A 14,383-nucleotide genomic window follows, 5' to 3' on the forward strand; every position below is an offset into this window, starting at 1 on the left:
TAAAAAAAATTGTCAGTATCACTGCCCCTATACATTACAGAAATAAAAATAGAATGGCAGTTACACTTTAAGCTTGTGCTAGACATCTATGGTAGTGGCTAATTAGCCATGTTGAAATCCTTTCCCTGGATGTCTGGGACCAAAACACATTATATATACTACTCATGCCACCAAATGTGTGACCAGCTTCAGACATTAGAATTTCTAAGTTCTCTTAGGTTCACATATGCAATGAAATACAGTTTTCTAGACCAGAAAACCCAAACCATCTGCACCCAACAGACCCCACTGAGTACAATGGAGTCTGTCAGGTCTCTGGTATGGATGCCAGCATTCTGTTGGACAAAATGTCTTTTTTTTGCCAGATTCTCCACCACAGATGTGAACCTAGCCTTAGTAAGTCATATAATCCTATACAATTGAGCTGATATACAAGGTGAATTTAATTACTTCAATTTAGTGATCTCTTCATATTTATATTTATTTCATCAATCCAACCCGCCTGATTGTATATCATTTATTAAAAATATCTGGTTACCTCCTTCTGTACTCCCTTCTTTGCAGAACTCTTGCTGACATCAGTAAAGGCTGAGGAATAATTCCGTGGAGAATCTTGATCAGCTATAAAACAGAACATTAATAAGTCAGACTTGCATCTATTTACATTGTTTTACTGTTTCTGACACTTTGAGAAAACGTAATAAATATCTAGTGCTATCCTGTGGTACAGCTTATAGGCCTCCCTACTACATATACCATATCTTAAACATGCAGTCTATTTTAACTGTGTGGCATAAGCACAGAGCGTCCACTACAAAATAGGTATGCTGATCCCAGCCTGGTGGCATTCAATGCATTCCTGAGCAGTGACTTCACTGCAGCCTTCCCTGGGAGAAAAGCTTCATCTAGCAGGGACAGGGTGATCTAATACTGTCAGACACTATTTTCTGCTCTAACGTATCTGGTGTAAACATTGAACAGACATTAAACAGAGATGGGCACAGATGGATGTATCATCTACGTGATATCATGCTTCATACACATGCATGAAAGATCTGCATGCAAAACAAACTTACTTGAGAAAATACTTAGCTTTCTTAAGGTCACACTTTTAATAATGCTGCATTTTCCCACTGTTACAGAGTGTAAACTCCAGTTTATAACCTTACAACACTTACAAGCAGATTGATTGCCTGGGAAATAACTTTTTTAGGGTAAAAAACGGATTACCCCAAAATCTGTTTTTTTTGTTATTCTGGTGGGGTCTATATTTGGTTATTACAGTGTACCACCCATTTGAGATACAAATTAGCAGACAGTTTCAAATATCCCATATACATTATGGCCATTCCTCCTGGTCTTACCCTTAATGGAGTGTCTGGTCTACCACCTCTGAGATTATATTCACTGTGAAAGATTACTGAAGATGAGCAGAGACTGCAGGAGGAGGCCAGAAGGAGCTCTAAGCCTTAAGGGGGTTGTCTCATTTTAGCAAATGGCATTTATCATGTACAAAAAGTTAATACAAGGCAATGTATTATTATCTATATTGCTTCCTTTGCTGGCTAGACTAATTTTTACATCACATTATACACTTCTTATTTCCATGGATACTACAACCTTGCAATCCAGCAGCGGTGGCCGTGCTTGCACACTTTAGGAGAAAGCGCTGGCCTATGTGCGCTCCTATGGTCCTGGCTACCAGAAAGTCCACAGCTTTTTCTATAGTGTGCAAGCACGGCCACCGCTGCTGGATTGCAAGGTTGTAGTATCCATGGAAATAAGAAGTGTATAATGTGATGTAAAAATTAGTCGTAAATACACAATTCTAGAGTAGCTTTTCTCAGAACTCTGCATTCCGCTGTTCCACCTGAATATATATGAATAAATAAAAAATTGGGTGTTACCATTCGCCTTGTCAAAGTTTTCTATCCATAGATAGTCTGGCACAGCCAGCACTGATTGGACACCCAAACTGATAGATGAGAATTCAGAGTCTTTAGTCACTGATACCTTTTAATGCATAATAGAAGATGACAAATATATACAGACGTGGACAAAATTGTTGGTACCCTTTGGTCAATGAAAGAAAAAGTCACAATGGTCACAGAAATAACTTTAATCTGACAAAAGTAATAATAAATTAAAATTCTATAAATGTTAACCAATGAAAGTCAGACATTGTTTTTCAACCATGCTTCAACAGAATTATGTAAAAAAATAAACTCATGAAACAGGCATGGACAAAAATGATGGTACCCCTAACTTAATATTTTGTTGCGCAACCTTTTGAGGCAATCACTGCAATCAAACGCTTCCTGTAACTGTCAATGAGACATCTGCACCTCTCAGCAGGTATTTTGGCCCACTCCTCATGAGCAAACTGCTCCAGTTGTGTCCGGTTTGAAGGGTGCCTTTTCCAGACTGCATGTTTCAGCTCCTTCCAAAGATGCTCAATAGGATTGAGGTCAGGGCTCATAGAAGGCCACTTTAGAATAGTCCAATTTTTTCCTCTTAGCCATTCTTGGGTGTTTTTAGCGGTGTGTTTTGGGTCATTGTCCTGTTGCAAGACCCATGACCTGCGACTGAGACCAAGCTTTCTGACACTGGCTAGTACATTTCTCTCTAGAATTCCTTGATAGTCTTGAGATTTCATTGTACCCTGCACAGATTCAAGACACCCTGTGCCAGACGCAGCAAAGCAGCCCCAGAACATAACAGAGCCTCCTCCATGTTTCACAGTAGGGACAGTGTTCTTTTCTTGATATGCTTCATTTTTTCGTCTGTGAACATACAGCTGATGTGCCTTGGCAAAAACTTCGATTTTTGTCTCATCTGTCCACAGGACATTCTCCCAGAAGCTTTGTGGCTTGTCAACATGTAGTTTGGCATATTCCAGTCTTGCTTTTTTATGATTCGTTTTCAACAATGGTGTCCTCCTTGGTCGTCTCCCATGTAGTCCACTTTGGCTCAAACAACGACGGATGGTGCGATCTGACACTGATGTTCCTTGAGCATGAAGTTCACCTTGAATCTCTTTAGAAGTCTTTCTAGGCTCTTTTGTTACCATTCGGATTATCCGTCTCTTAGATTTGTCATCAATTTTCCTCCTGCGGCCACGTCCAGGGAGGTTGGCTACAGTCCCATGGATCTTAAACTTATGAATAATATGTGCAACTGTACTCACAGGAACATCTAGTTGCTTGGAGATGGTCTTATAGCCTTTACCTTTAACATGCTTGTCTATAATTTTCTTTCTGATCTCTTGAGACAGCTCTTTCCTTTGCTTCCTCTGGTCCATGTCGAGTGTGGTACACACCATATCACCAAACAACACAGTGATTACCTGGAGCCATATATATAGGCCCAATGGCTGATTACAAGGTTGTAGACACCTGTGATGCTAATTAGTGGACACACCTTGAATTAACATGTCCCTTTGGTCACATTATGTTCTGTGTTTTCTAGGGGTACCATCATTTTTGTCCATGCCTGTTTCATGAGTTTATTTTTTTACATAATTCTGTTGAAGCATGGTTGAAAAACAATGTCTGACTTTCATTGGTTAACATTTATAGAATTTTAATTTATTATTACTTTTGTCAGATTAAAGTTATTTCTGTGACCATTGTGACTTTTTCTTTCATTGACCAAAGGGTACCAACAATTTTGTCCACGTCTGTATGTAGTCTTGAAAGCTTGCTATATGTCATCTTCTTTTCACTTAGCCATTAAAAGGTATCAACAACTGAGGACTCTCAATTTTCTTCTTTTCTGTCCACTGGCGAACACTTTAGAAAGGTACTGGGGGTCATTTTACGCCAATCTTTGATATCCCCTGCGGTCCCAGAGGATGCACCTAATTTATGACAAGGCGCATCCTCCGCCAGTAGGTGCACCTACTTTCAAACCTACTCCAGTGTGAGATTTCAGTCCTCATTTACACCAGTTTCCTGGCATAAGTGCTAGTAAATTTGCCATGGCTGATAGCGTCGCTCATTCCATCTCAGTGTCAAGGGCAGCATGAAAACGCTAAATATTGTTGAACAGGCATTAAAAAGGTTTCAAAATGGGGTCTTGCAACTTTTTTATGCCAAAACTGGCGTATGCAGTCTTAATAAATGACTCCCATTGTTTTCCTTTCACGGCTAGCATGGTTACCTAAATTAGTTGGTTAATTATAATCTCTTAGTTAGGCATTCTTTGTAGTTTGTACATCGGATTTTCTTAGAACGGTCTATAGTCTGCTGGTGGAGATACAAGAAAGCTGTAGGGAATTTACAGCATCCTATAGTCTTATAATATACAGTACAGTTAGGTCTCTCTTGCAAGGATAAAGGGGGTCATTTACTATGCTGAAATAAACCTAAATTAGGCGTATTTCAGGCGCAAATAGCAGCGCAAAGGTTAGTTGTACTGCAATCTGTGACTTCACCCTGCTCACGCCAGGTCTAAATAAGTGGGTTTGGCATGGGTGTAGAAAAAGGTCTAAATATAAGACCACTCAGAAGCTGTCTTAAATTTAGAACTGGTGCTGGATGTGCCTCTTCATAACTTTGGTGGCCAGTTTAGAGCTTTATTAAGACCAGCGTCTAAAACGTAGGTGCCCCATAATATTTTAATTTGTAAGTAATTCCCCAATTTCACAGTAATCTCAAAGGTTCCAAATGCAAACGCAAACATAAGCTTGTAAGACTGGAAGCTATTATAAAAGGGAAGACTTGTGTTTCATGGTAATCCAACTATATGTCATTTTAAAGGGGGTTTCCCGCCTATCCTTAAGGTAGGCCTCAGTATTAGAACAGTGGCAGTCCAACTCAGCACTCCAACCAACCTACTATACTTCACTTGAAAGGGAAAAAGTTGTAATACCCTAAAAGTAAAGTGTGTGTAGTATAAAAAGCATCTGGGGCTTATGTAAAAATAAGGAGGCTGCAGCACTTGCACAAGCACAGCACAGTGTCCCAAACTGCTGACTGGTAGGGGTGTGTAGAGTTGGACCCCAAAAATCTAATATTGAGGACCAATCCTAGGGATAGGCCAGGAATTTTAAAAGTTGGTATATCCCCTTTAAATAAACTGCTTCATAAAACCTAATTATATGGTACAAAAGGAACGATAAATAGACGGTTTATATGAATAATTATTTGAAACAGAGATGAAGAGGAAGCAGCTAAGATCTAAAGTTGGATCCAATGTTAATATTAAGGAGGAGAAGAGTGTCATCCGATTTTATGCCAATACTTTTGTAACAAGAAAGTCTTAAAAATCACCATGATCTGCTTCTTCCTACAACATCTCTGCCTCACAAATGGCTCCACAACTTGCATGAATGAAATGAGGTGGATACATCATGAAACTTAAGGAAATGATAGCACCTTGGAAAGCATATGGGGTATCCTGGGAGTTGTTGTTGGTTGCATCCACATCCTGGTAAGAGGCACTGATAGGCAAACTTCCACAATCATTCTGACATGGTGGGTAATGAATAGCACCATCCTGAGGCAGCTGGTAGTAAGACTGGTTAGGGGTGGATAAAGGAAATGCTTTTAAAGAAGAATTCCTTTCCGGAACATCTGGTAGGAGCTCACTAATAAGTCTGTGTAGGATGCTGTTGTCTGGCAAGCTCCCACGCCTTTTCTCAGCTTTAATTTGGTCACAGATATCCTGAAGAGCAGTGTCTAGTGCATCAAACACAGATGCTTTACATCGGCCCTTCTCAGATTGCCTTTTAGGTGTAGAGCTTTTTTTCCTACGGAAAGGCACTGGACTAACAAGAAATGCAATTTTGGAAAGGCCTGAATCAATTTCTCTCCTTCCTGGAGTTTCACTTTTCTCCTGTTTAGCCCTTTCGTGTTTTAACATGGTGGTGAAGCGTGTGTATGATGCTGGGCACCTTCCTTTGCACGAGGTGATAAGGTGCCGATGGTGGTGGTGATGGTGGTGGTGGTGGTGATGATGATGTCCAGAACCATAGTAACTTTCTGAAGATGTGAAAGAATAGTGGTCCAAATCACTCTCACTGCAAAATGAAGATCCTTCTATTTGAATGAAGTCACTCAGGTCTGAAACTACAGCCTCAGGGTCACTATCAGATAATTCCACATGTGATCTGGGAATTTGATCACTTGTCACTTCAATATGAACAGGAACTAAAGGTTTAGCTTTCCCATTGTGCTGTACCTGAGATATATGTCTTTCTTGAGGTTCTTCATCGAGAAGAGATTCAATAGAAAATCTCCGTTTAGGGCAGTTGCTGTTGGTAGAGATATCTAAGCTGACTGCAGACAGCACCTCTTCTCCAAGGTTAGGCATGGATTTGGATTTCTTGATAAGCTGTTCAAACTCTGATATTCTTGTTGGAACCATATCTCTTGGCACCTCTTCGGAAACTGTCCTCCAACCTGCAAATATACCTTTTTGCTGTTCCTGCTCATATTGCATTATCCGAGATTTCACAGAACAGATCACTTCAGAGGTCATCAAGTCCTTGCGATTGATGCGATGCATTTTTTTGTATAACTTTAGGAAACCTGGAGTGTCATGTGCTGACCTATGACGAACCCTGGACTTGTTTGGAGGACACCCATCTGATGTATATGAGTTTCCCCACACTGTATGACTACTCTGCTTAGATTTGTCTTCACATAATAAGGATCCCATGCTTTCAGATTTGGTCTGGTTGCTAGAGAAGATATCGTGATCCTCTGATAATAAATCATCACAACTCCTAGACTTAAATTTTGGTGACGCTGTTTCCTCTGTGCTGCTCCACACCTCTGCATTCTGTCGATTCATCTGCCAGCCATTCTTAAAGCTGATTGCACGTTTTGTATCATCAGGCACAGCTAAATGGTAACTATAGCCACTACAGCAATCTATTGAGTTTGAGGCATTCGGTTTATGTACCGAGTAAGCGAATAGGGGGGGATACATTCTGCTAACATCCCCACCTTCAGAATCCAAAGAGCAGCATGACAAGAGAGAGACATTTCCAGAAATTAACAGCTTTTACAGCAAAAGAAAAAAGCATTGGTAATAGAATGAAATATAAAGAAAGTGCATTGATAGAAACACAACATAAGTATTCTCCCCAAATTTACCAAAAGCCATAAAAGATGACCAAAACATGATTTATTTGCATTATTGATCTAAATATATTACTAAGTATATTCTAGAAGGCACTAAATTGCTTTTGCAGCCATGGACCACAGTAATTTACCATAAGCTAATTTTTCAATTAAGGATTTGTGATCTAGAGAAATATATTGCTCTGGATATTACAGAGCACTGCAAATATAAGACTTCTGTAATCACCAGGATTCATTTACTTGATTTCTCTTCTAAAGCGAATATTAAAGGAGCCCTATAGTCTTATAAAAATTCAGTTTTAAAGGTTTCACTGCAAAACTAAGGCAGGGTTATATAGCGTAGGCAAATAGAGTGCTCGCACAATGTAATATACACTCTGCTGAGAGAGTGTTAGGGGGCAGCTACGGAGTCTATAGATACAGTGAAATCAATGAAAGCAGGCTCATCTTTACATTTTATAAGCTTCTCATCTTAGCACAGTGCAGTTGCTCATAGCTCAGACTTTAATGGGTCAGTAATGTTATACATAAATAGACCAGCAGATGGCAATGTTGCAGTTTGAGTGAGAAAACAGGTTGAGCACTGTAAGCACCACTTGCTGCGATACATGGAGTCACTTTGTGAGGTGGTGCGTCTCACCATCATGCCTACCTTTAGTCCGTGAAGGAGATGGAGGTGAGGAGTTAATGAAAGGTTTTCGCAGGGTGGTACTTGTGCCTTGTATTCCTGTTCGGCTAAGGCTGTTCCTGTTTGCATTCTGGTCACTGTTGGTTTTCTGATGGCTTACACTGGGCTCAGACTTCCGTCTTTTTCTGTAATCACTTGCAGAGCTGAAAAATAAATTAATTGATTACATTTCTGCACCAAATATCTTTCTGGTCTGCATCCAAAGTTCACTTCCACAAATAGAATACAGTCACTGATCTTGCTACTCAACAGAATATGGTTTCACAGAAAACAGGAGCGATTTCGAACTTAAAGGGGTTGTCGCACTTCAGCAAGTGGTATTTATCATGTAGAGAAAGTTAATACAAGCCACTTACTAATGTATGGTGATTGTCCATATTGCGTCATTTGCTGGCTTGATCCATTTTTCCATCACATTACACATTTCTCATTTCCATGGTATCCCGCAGTGGTGGTCGTGCTTGCACACTATAGAAAAAAGCGCCGGACACTCTGGTGGCTGGAACTGGTTCTTTTTCCTATAGTGTGCAAGCACGACCACCACTGCTAGATTGCAGGGTGGTCGTAACCATGGAAACGAGAAGTGTATACTGTAATGGAAAAAATGAGTATAATGTGATGGAAAAATAAGTCTACCCAGCAAAGGAAGCAATATGGATAATCACAATACATTAGTAAGTGGTTTGTATTCACTTTGTCTACATGATGAATGTAATTTGCTCAACTGAGACAATCCCTTTAAGTTTTAATAATAGACTAAAAGAAGAACATTGGCCAAATCAATGTTTCAATATTCACTTATATAGGCCATAGCTCTGTTGCCTGTTCCTCTTTTAAACTGGTTGTGTTTTCTGTGAAGTCACTTCTACAAACATGAGTGTGAATATGCAGCTTTCTTAAGGTCCTTTCATATGGGCCAATTATCAGGAACAAATGCTCAGTCCTGATAACTGCCCTGTGTAAAGTTGCTGTCAATCACCGGTTGAACAAGCCAACTCTCACTTCATGGGTGAAAGCATTGTAGATGCGGAGGCCAAAATCATTGTTTCTGAGCATCTGATTGTTCTGGGTGGGATCTGCTCCCCAGAAACAATGAATGGACGATTGCCATAGAGATCACTTGTTCTTATACAGTGGACATGATTGCTGCATGTAAATGCGCTAATAATCAGGAAATTATCAGGAATGAACAGTTTGTTCTCCAAAATATGCCTGGTCAGTCAGCCCAGCTACAGGAGACTTTATGAACATTGTCAGCATGATTTTAACACAACCATCATACAAATCTTTCACAGTTATTTAATAATGATAGAAGCTGCATGAAGTGTGAAAAACGATACAAATACAACTATAAATATTACCACTACGCTGGGTGCAAACGATTACCAAAACTATTTTTTGTAATTCTCTCAATGCTCCAACTTATATTATCTGCACTGTATATTGCACTATTAATCTCTGTTTGCTGAATTTATCATAGTGTTATAAAATGACATGTAATTTTTCATGAATATCTTGACCTTGGTAATAATCTTTGGTTGTCTAGCATGTCGGAGATCTTCCCAAAGACAAGAATTCTGTAATATTAAAGGGGTAATCACAGTATATGCCATAAATGTCTAGATAGATGCAGGTCATACTTCTGCCATGTGCACTTGTTTGGAAAATGTCTGGTGCAACCAGGTGAAGAATGAATGGAGAGGTGGCATGCGTGTGGCCCACTCTATTAACAGCTATGGGGGTTACACCAAACTGAGCACACTTTCCATAACACCTATAGCAGTAAATGGCACATGCCATCTTCCCCTAATTCTGGTATGGGTCCCACAGCTGGAACCTGCATCTATCAGACATGTACGGATTAGCGTCTATTTTAGATTTTTTTGCTGGGTTATTTTAATTTCTTGATTACAGAATTAAAAGATTTTCATTGTGCATGTTGTAATACATCCTCTTGTATACCAAGAACTGTAATATAAATGAATGAAATACTTTACTAATAAGCACACATACTAGACAGACATCATCTACTGAAGACTGAACAAAGCTATTGGCCAATGTACCAGTGCATAAACAATATGCAGTAATAATATGTAGTGGGCATAGACAAATATAGTCATTTCGATCACATTACCTGAATGTTCTTTCGTTGCCTCTTTCTATTGATGGTTGGTATAATGATGTCTGCAGGAAGAAAAGGAAATAACATTGAACAGACAAGGTTACACATTGTACAAAGTGTATGCACTTTGAAGCCAACTGTTAATTACCGCAGAAGTATTTTAATTATTACTAATGAATGCACAGAACTAGGCAATGAAACAGTTTCTACCAAGCTGTCCAGAACATGTTGTCCTGCTATATAAACAGAAGTCATATATAGGACTGTCTACATTAATAACGCTTTGCACTTCAAATGATGCTCTATGACATTCTGGCTGTTTGAAGAAATGTGAGGACACAGAGATGAAAGGGCCAGCTGTACAGTGGCTGCTCATGGAAAATGCCAAAATCGCACAGTTAAATATAGTGAAAGGGTAAGCAGAAGAAGCTAAAACTGAGGCTCCATACATGTCTGCCACCATGAGTCCAGAGTGATCTATTAATACAGTCCTGATCAAAAGTTTAAGACCACTTGAAAAATAGCAAAAAATAATATTTTACATTGTTGGATCTTAACAAGGTTCCAAGTAGAGCTTCAACATGCAACAAGAAGAAATGAGAGTGAGACAAAACATTTTTTGAGCATTCAATTAATTGAAAATAACGATTAAACTGAAACAGGCTGTTTTTCAGCTGATCCAAATTTTAGGACCACATGCGTTTAAAAGGCCAGATCTGTGCAAAGATGTGGATTCATTGTCATTTTCTGTCAGGAGGTCACACGTCGTGATCGCAAAGGCAAAAAACGCTCCCTTTTTGAACGTGGTCGGGTTGTTGAACTGCATGAGCAGGGTCTCTCACAACGCGCCATCGCTGCTGAGGTGGGACGCAGTAAGACAGTCATTTGGAATTTCGTAAATAATCCTGAGGGTTATGGAACAAAAAAGTGGAAGTGGAAGACCCAAAAAAATTTCATCAGCACTGAGCCGAAGGATCTAATTGGCTGTCCGTCAAGTCACTGGACGATCCTCGACCCAAATTAAGGCCCTTACTGGTGCTGACTGCAGCCCCATAACAATCAGACGGCATCTGAGACTGAAGGACTTCAAAACCAAAAAACGTCTTCAAAGACCTCGTCTCCTTGAACGCCACAGAACTGCTCGTTTGGACTTTGCAAGAGAGCACCAAACATGAGACATTCAAAGGTGGAAGAAAGTTTTATTCTCTGATGAGGAAAAATTCAACCTTGATGGTCCTGATGGTTTCCAACGTTACTGGCATGACAAGCAGATCCCACCTGAGATGTTTTCTACGCGCCACAGTGGAGGGGGCGCCATAATGGTCTGGGGTGCTTTTTCCTTCAGTGGAACAATGGAGCTTCAGGAAGTGCAGGGGCATCAAACGGCCGCTGGCTATGTCCAGATGTTGCAGAGAGCATTCTTCATGACTGAGGGCCCTCGTCTGTGTGGTAACGACTGGGTTTTTCAACAGGACAACGCTACAGTACACAATGCCCGCAGGACAAGGAACTTCTTCCAGGAGAATAACATCACTCTTTTGGCCCATCCTGCGTGTTCCTCTGATCTAAATCCAATTGAGAACCTTTGGGGATGGATGGCAAGGGAAGTTTACAAAAATGGACAACAGTTCCAGACAGTAGATGGCCTTCGTGCGGCCGTCTTCACCATTTGGAGAAATGTTCCCACTCACCTCATGGAAACGCTTGCATCAAGCATGCCGAAACAAATTTTTGAAGTGATAAACAATAACGGCAGAGCTACTCATTACTGAGTCCATGTTTGTAAGTTGGATTTCTGTTTTGGGGGGTTATATTTTTTTGGGAGGTGTGGTCCTAAACTTTTGATCAGCTGAAAAACAGCCTGTTTCAGTTTATTCGTTGTTTTCATTAAATTGAATGCTCAAAAAATGTTTTGTCTCACTCCCATTTCTTCTTGTTGCATGTTGAAGCTCTACTTGGAACCTTGTTAAGACCCAGCCATGCAAAATATGATTTTTTTTTGCCATTCTGATGCAGGGTCACAGACTACTAACAAACCCTATCTTCTGCAGTCATGCTCTCTTTTGTCTTTTATTTCTGCATTTGCTCGCCTTCCAAGAAGTGGGGGATAGCTGGAAGAAGGTATAACTACTGGAAGTCCAAAATGCTTCAGTTTCACTTAAGATGAATTCTGAGAAAAGCATTTTGGTTGTGACGGTGGATATAGCCTAATTACAACTGAGAGCAATTTCAGCAAGATTTCTGTCACTCGAATTTTCAGTATTAAACTGGCTGACATTAGCCATGTGCTAATGTCAGCTGCACCTAACTCTGCTATTCTAATGATTATCCATGTCCCAGTAAGGCCTCATGCACACGACAGTATTTTTTCACGGTCCGCAAAAACGGGGTCCGTAGGTCCGTGATCCGTGACCGTTTTTTCGTCCGTGGGTCTTCCTTGATTTTTGGAGGATCCACGGACATGAAAAAAAAGTCGTTTTGGTGTCCGCCTGGCCGTGCGGAGCCAAATGGATCTGTCCTGAATTACAATGCAAGTCAATGGTGACGGATCCGTTTGACGTTGACACAATATGGTGCCATTTCAAACGGATCCGTCCCCATTGACTTTCAATGTAAAGTCTGGAGTCCCTTTTATACCATCGGATCAGAGTTTTCTCCAATCCGATGGTATATTTTAACTTGAAGCGTCCCCATCACCATGGGAACGCCTCTATGTTAGAATATACTGTCGGATATGAGCTAGATCGTGAAAACTCATTTCCGACAGTATATTCTAACACAGAGGCGGATGCACACGACCGTTGTGTGCATCCGTGGCCGTTGTGCCGTTTTCCATTTTTTTTCGCGGACCCATTGACTTTCAATGGGTCCGTGGAAAAATCGGAAAATGCACCGTTTTGCAGCCGAGACCGTGATCCGTGTTTCCTGTCCGTCAAAAAAATAAGACCTGTCCTATTTTTTTGACGGACAACGGTTCACGGACCCAACCCATTCAAGTCAATGGGTCAGTGAAAGAACACGGATGCACACAAGATTGGCATCCGTGTCCGTGATACGTGGCCGTAGGTTACTTTCATACAGGCGGATCCGAAGATCCGTCTGCATAAAAGCTTTTTCAGAGGTGAGTTTTCACTTCGTGAAAACTCAGATCCGACAGTATATTCTAACACAGAGGCGTTCCCATGGTGATGGGGACGCTTCAGGTTAGAATATACTGAAAAACTGTGTACATGACTGCCCCCTGCTGCCTGGCAGGTGCTGCCAGGCAGCAGGGGGCAGACCCCCCCCCCCATGTTTTTAACTCATTGGTGGCCAGTGCGGCCGCCCCCCACTCCCTCCCCTGTAGTTAACTCATTGGTGGCCAGTGCGGCCGGCCCCCCCTCCCTCCCCTGTAGTTAACTCATTGGTGGCCAGTGCGGCCGGCCCCCCCTTCCCCCCCCTGTAGTTAACTCATTGGTGGCCAGTGCGGCCGGCCCCCCCTCCCCTGTAGTTAACTCATTGGTGGCCAGTGGGCCCCCCCTCCCTCCCCTGTAGTTAACTTGTTGGTAGCCAGCCCCCCCTCCCTCCCCTGTAGTTAACTCATTGGTGGCCAGTGGGCCCCCCTCCCTCCCCTGTAGTTAACTTGTTGGTAGCCAGCCCCCCCTCCCTCCCCTGTAGTTAACTCATTGGTGTCCAGTGGGCCCCCCCTCCCTCCGCTGTAGATAACTCGTTGGTGGCCAGTGGGCCCTCTCCCCTCCCTCCCCCTCCTAATTAAAATCGCCCCCCCTATCATTGGTGGCTATGGAGAGTACCGATCGGAGTCCCAGTGTAATCGCTGGGGCTCCGATCGGTAACCATGGCAACCGGGACGCTACTGCAGTTGCCATGGTTACTTAGCAATTTGTAGAAGCATCATACTTACCTGCGAGCAGCGATGTCTGTGACCGGCCGGGAGCTCCTCCTATTGGTAAGTGACAGGTCTGTGCGGTGCATTGCCTAATGATCTGTCACTTACTAGTAGGAGGAGCTCCTGGCCGGACACAGACATCGCTGCTCGCAGGTAAGTATGATGCTTCTACAAATTGCTAAGTAACCATGGCAACCGGGACTGCAGTAGCGTTGCTCCTGCACCTAGAGGCTCCCATCTCCCACCTCAAGTCACGCCTTCCAAGTGTTGATTGACAGGGCCAGGCATCGTTTGCATCCTTCTGCCTGCCTTGTGCCCTGGGGAAATCTCGCGCCGTTCGGTATTTTGCGCAGGCGCGGTGAGGAAAGGGCGCTCGCAGGCTGCCAGCTTCCCCACCGCACCTGAGCAGAATACCGAACAACGCTTTTTATCTCATTTTTGGGAGGTGAAGTCACAAAAAAAGCTGTTTGTTGTCATTTTTCTATTTTTTTTTTTTACACCGTTTACTTGATGGGGTAGATCATGTGATATTTTTTTAGATCCGGTCATTACGAACGCAACAATATCAGATGTTTTATTTTACACTTTGTGTCCCC

At 41.9% G+C, this 14,383-nt stretch overlaps 1 protein-coding gene across 6 annotated transcripts in view; it reads right to left on the reverse strand.

The window, feature by feature from the left end:
* SORBS2 (sorbin and SH3 domain containing 2) overlaps positions 1-14,383 on the reverse strand; it is a 280,974-nt gene that overhangs the window by 39,131 nt on the left and 227,460 nt on the right. For all 6 annotated transcript variants that reach the window (XM_044297794.1, XM_044297802.1, XM_044297811.1 and 3 more), the window contains 3 exons: positions 9,914-9,963; positions 7,744-7,922; positions 539-621 (listed from right to left, as the gene is read on the reverse strand). In XM_044297794.1, coding sequence (XP_044153729.1) covers positions 539-621; positions 7,744-7,922; positions 9,914-9,963 — 312 coding nt within the window. The remainder of the gene's footprint in view (positions 1-538; positions 622-7,743; positions 7,923-9,913; positions 9,964-14,383) is intronic.

The sequence above is a fragment of the Bufo gargarizans genome, chromosome 1 (assembly GCF_014858855.1).
Source record: "Bufo gargarizans isolate SCDJY-AF-19 chromosome 1, ASM1485885v1, whole genome shotgun sequence".
NCBI lineage: Eukaryota > Metazoa > Chordata > Amphibia > Anura > Bufonidae > Bufo > Bufo gargarizans.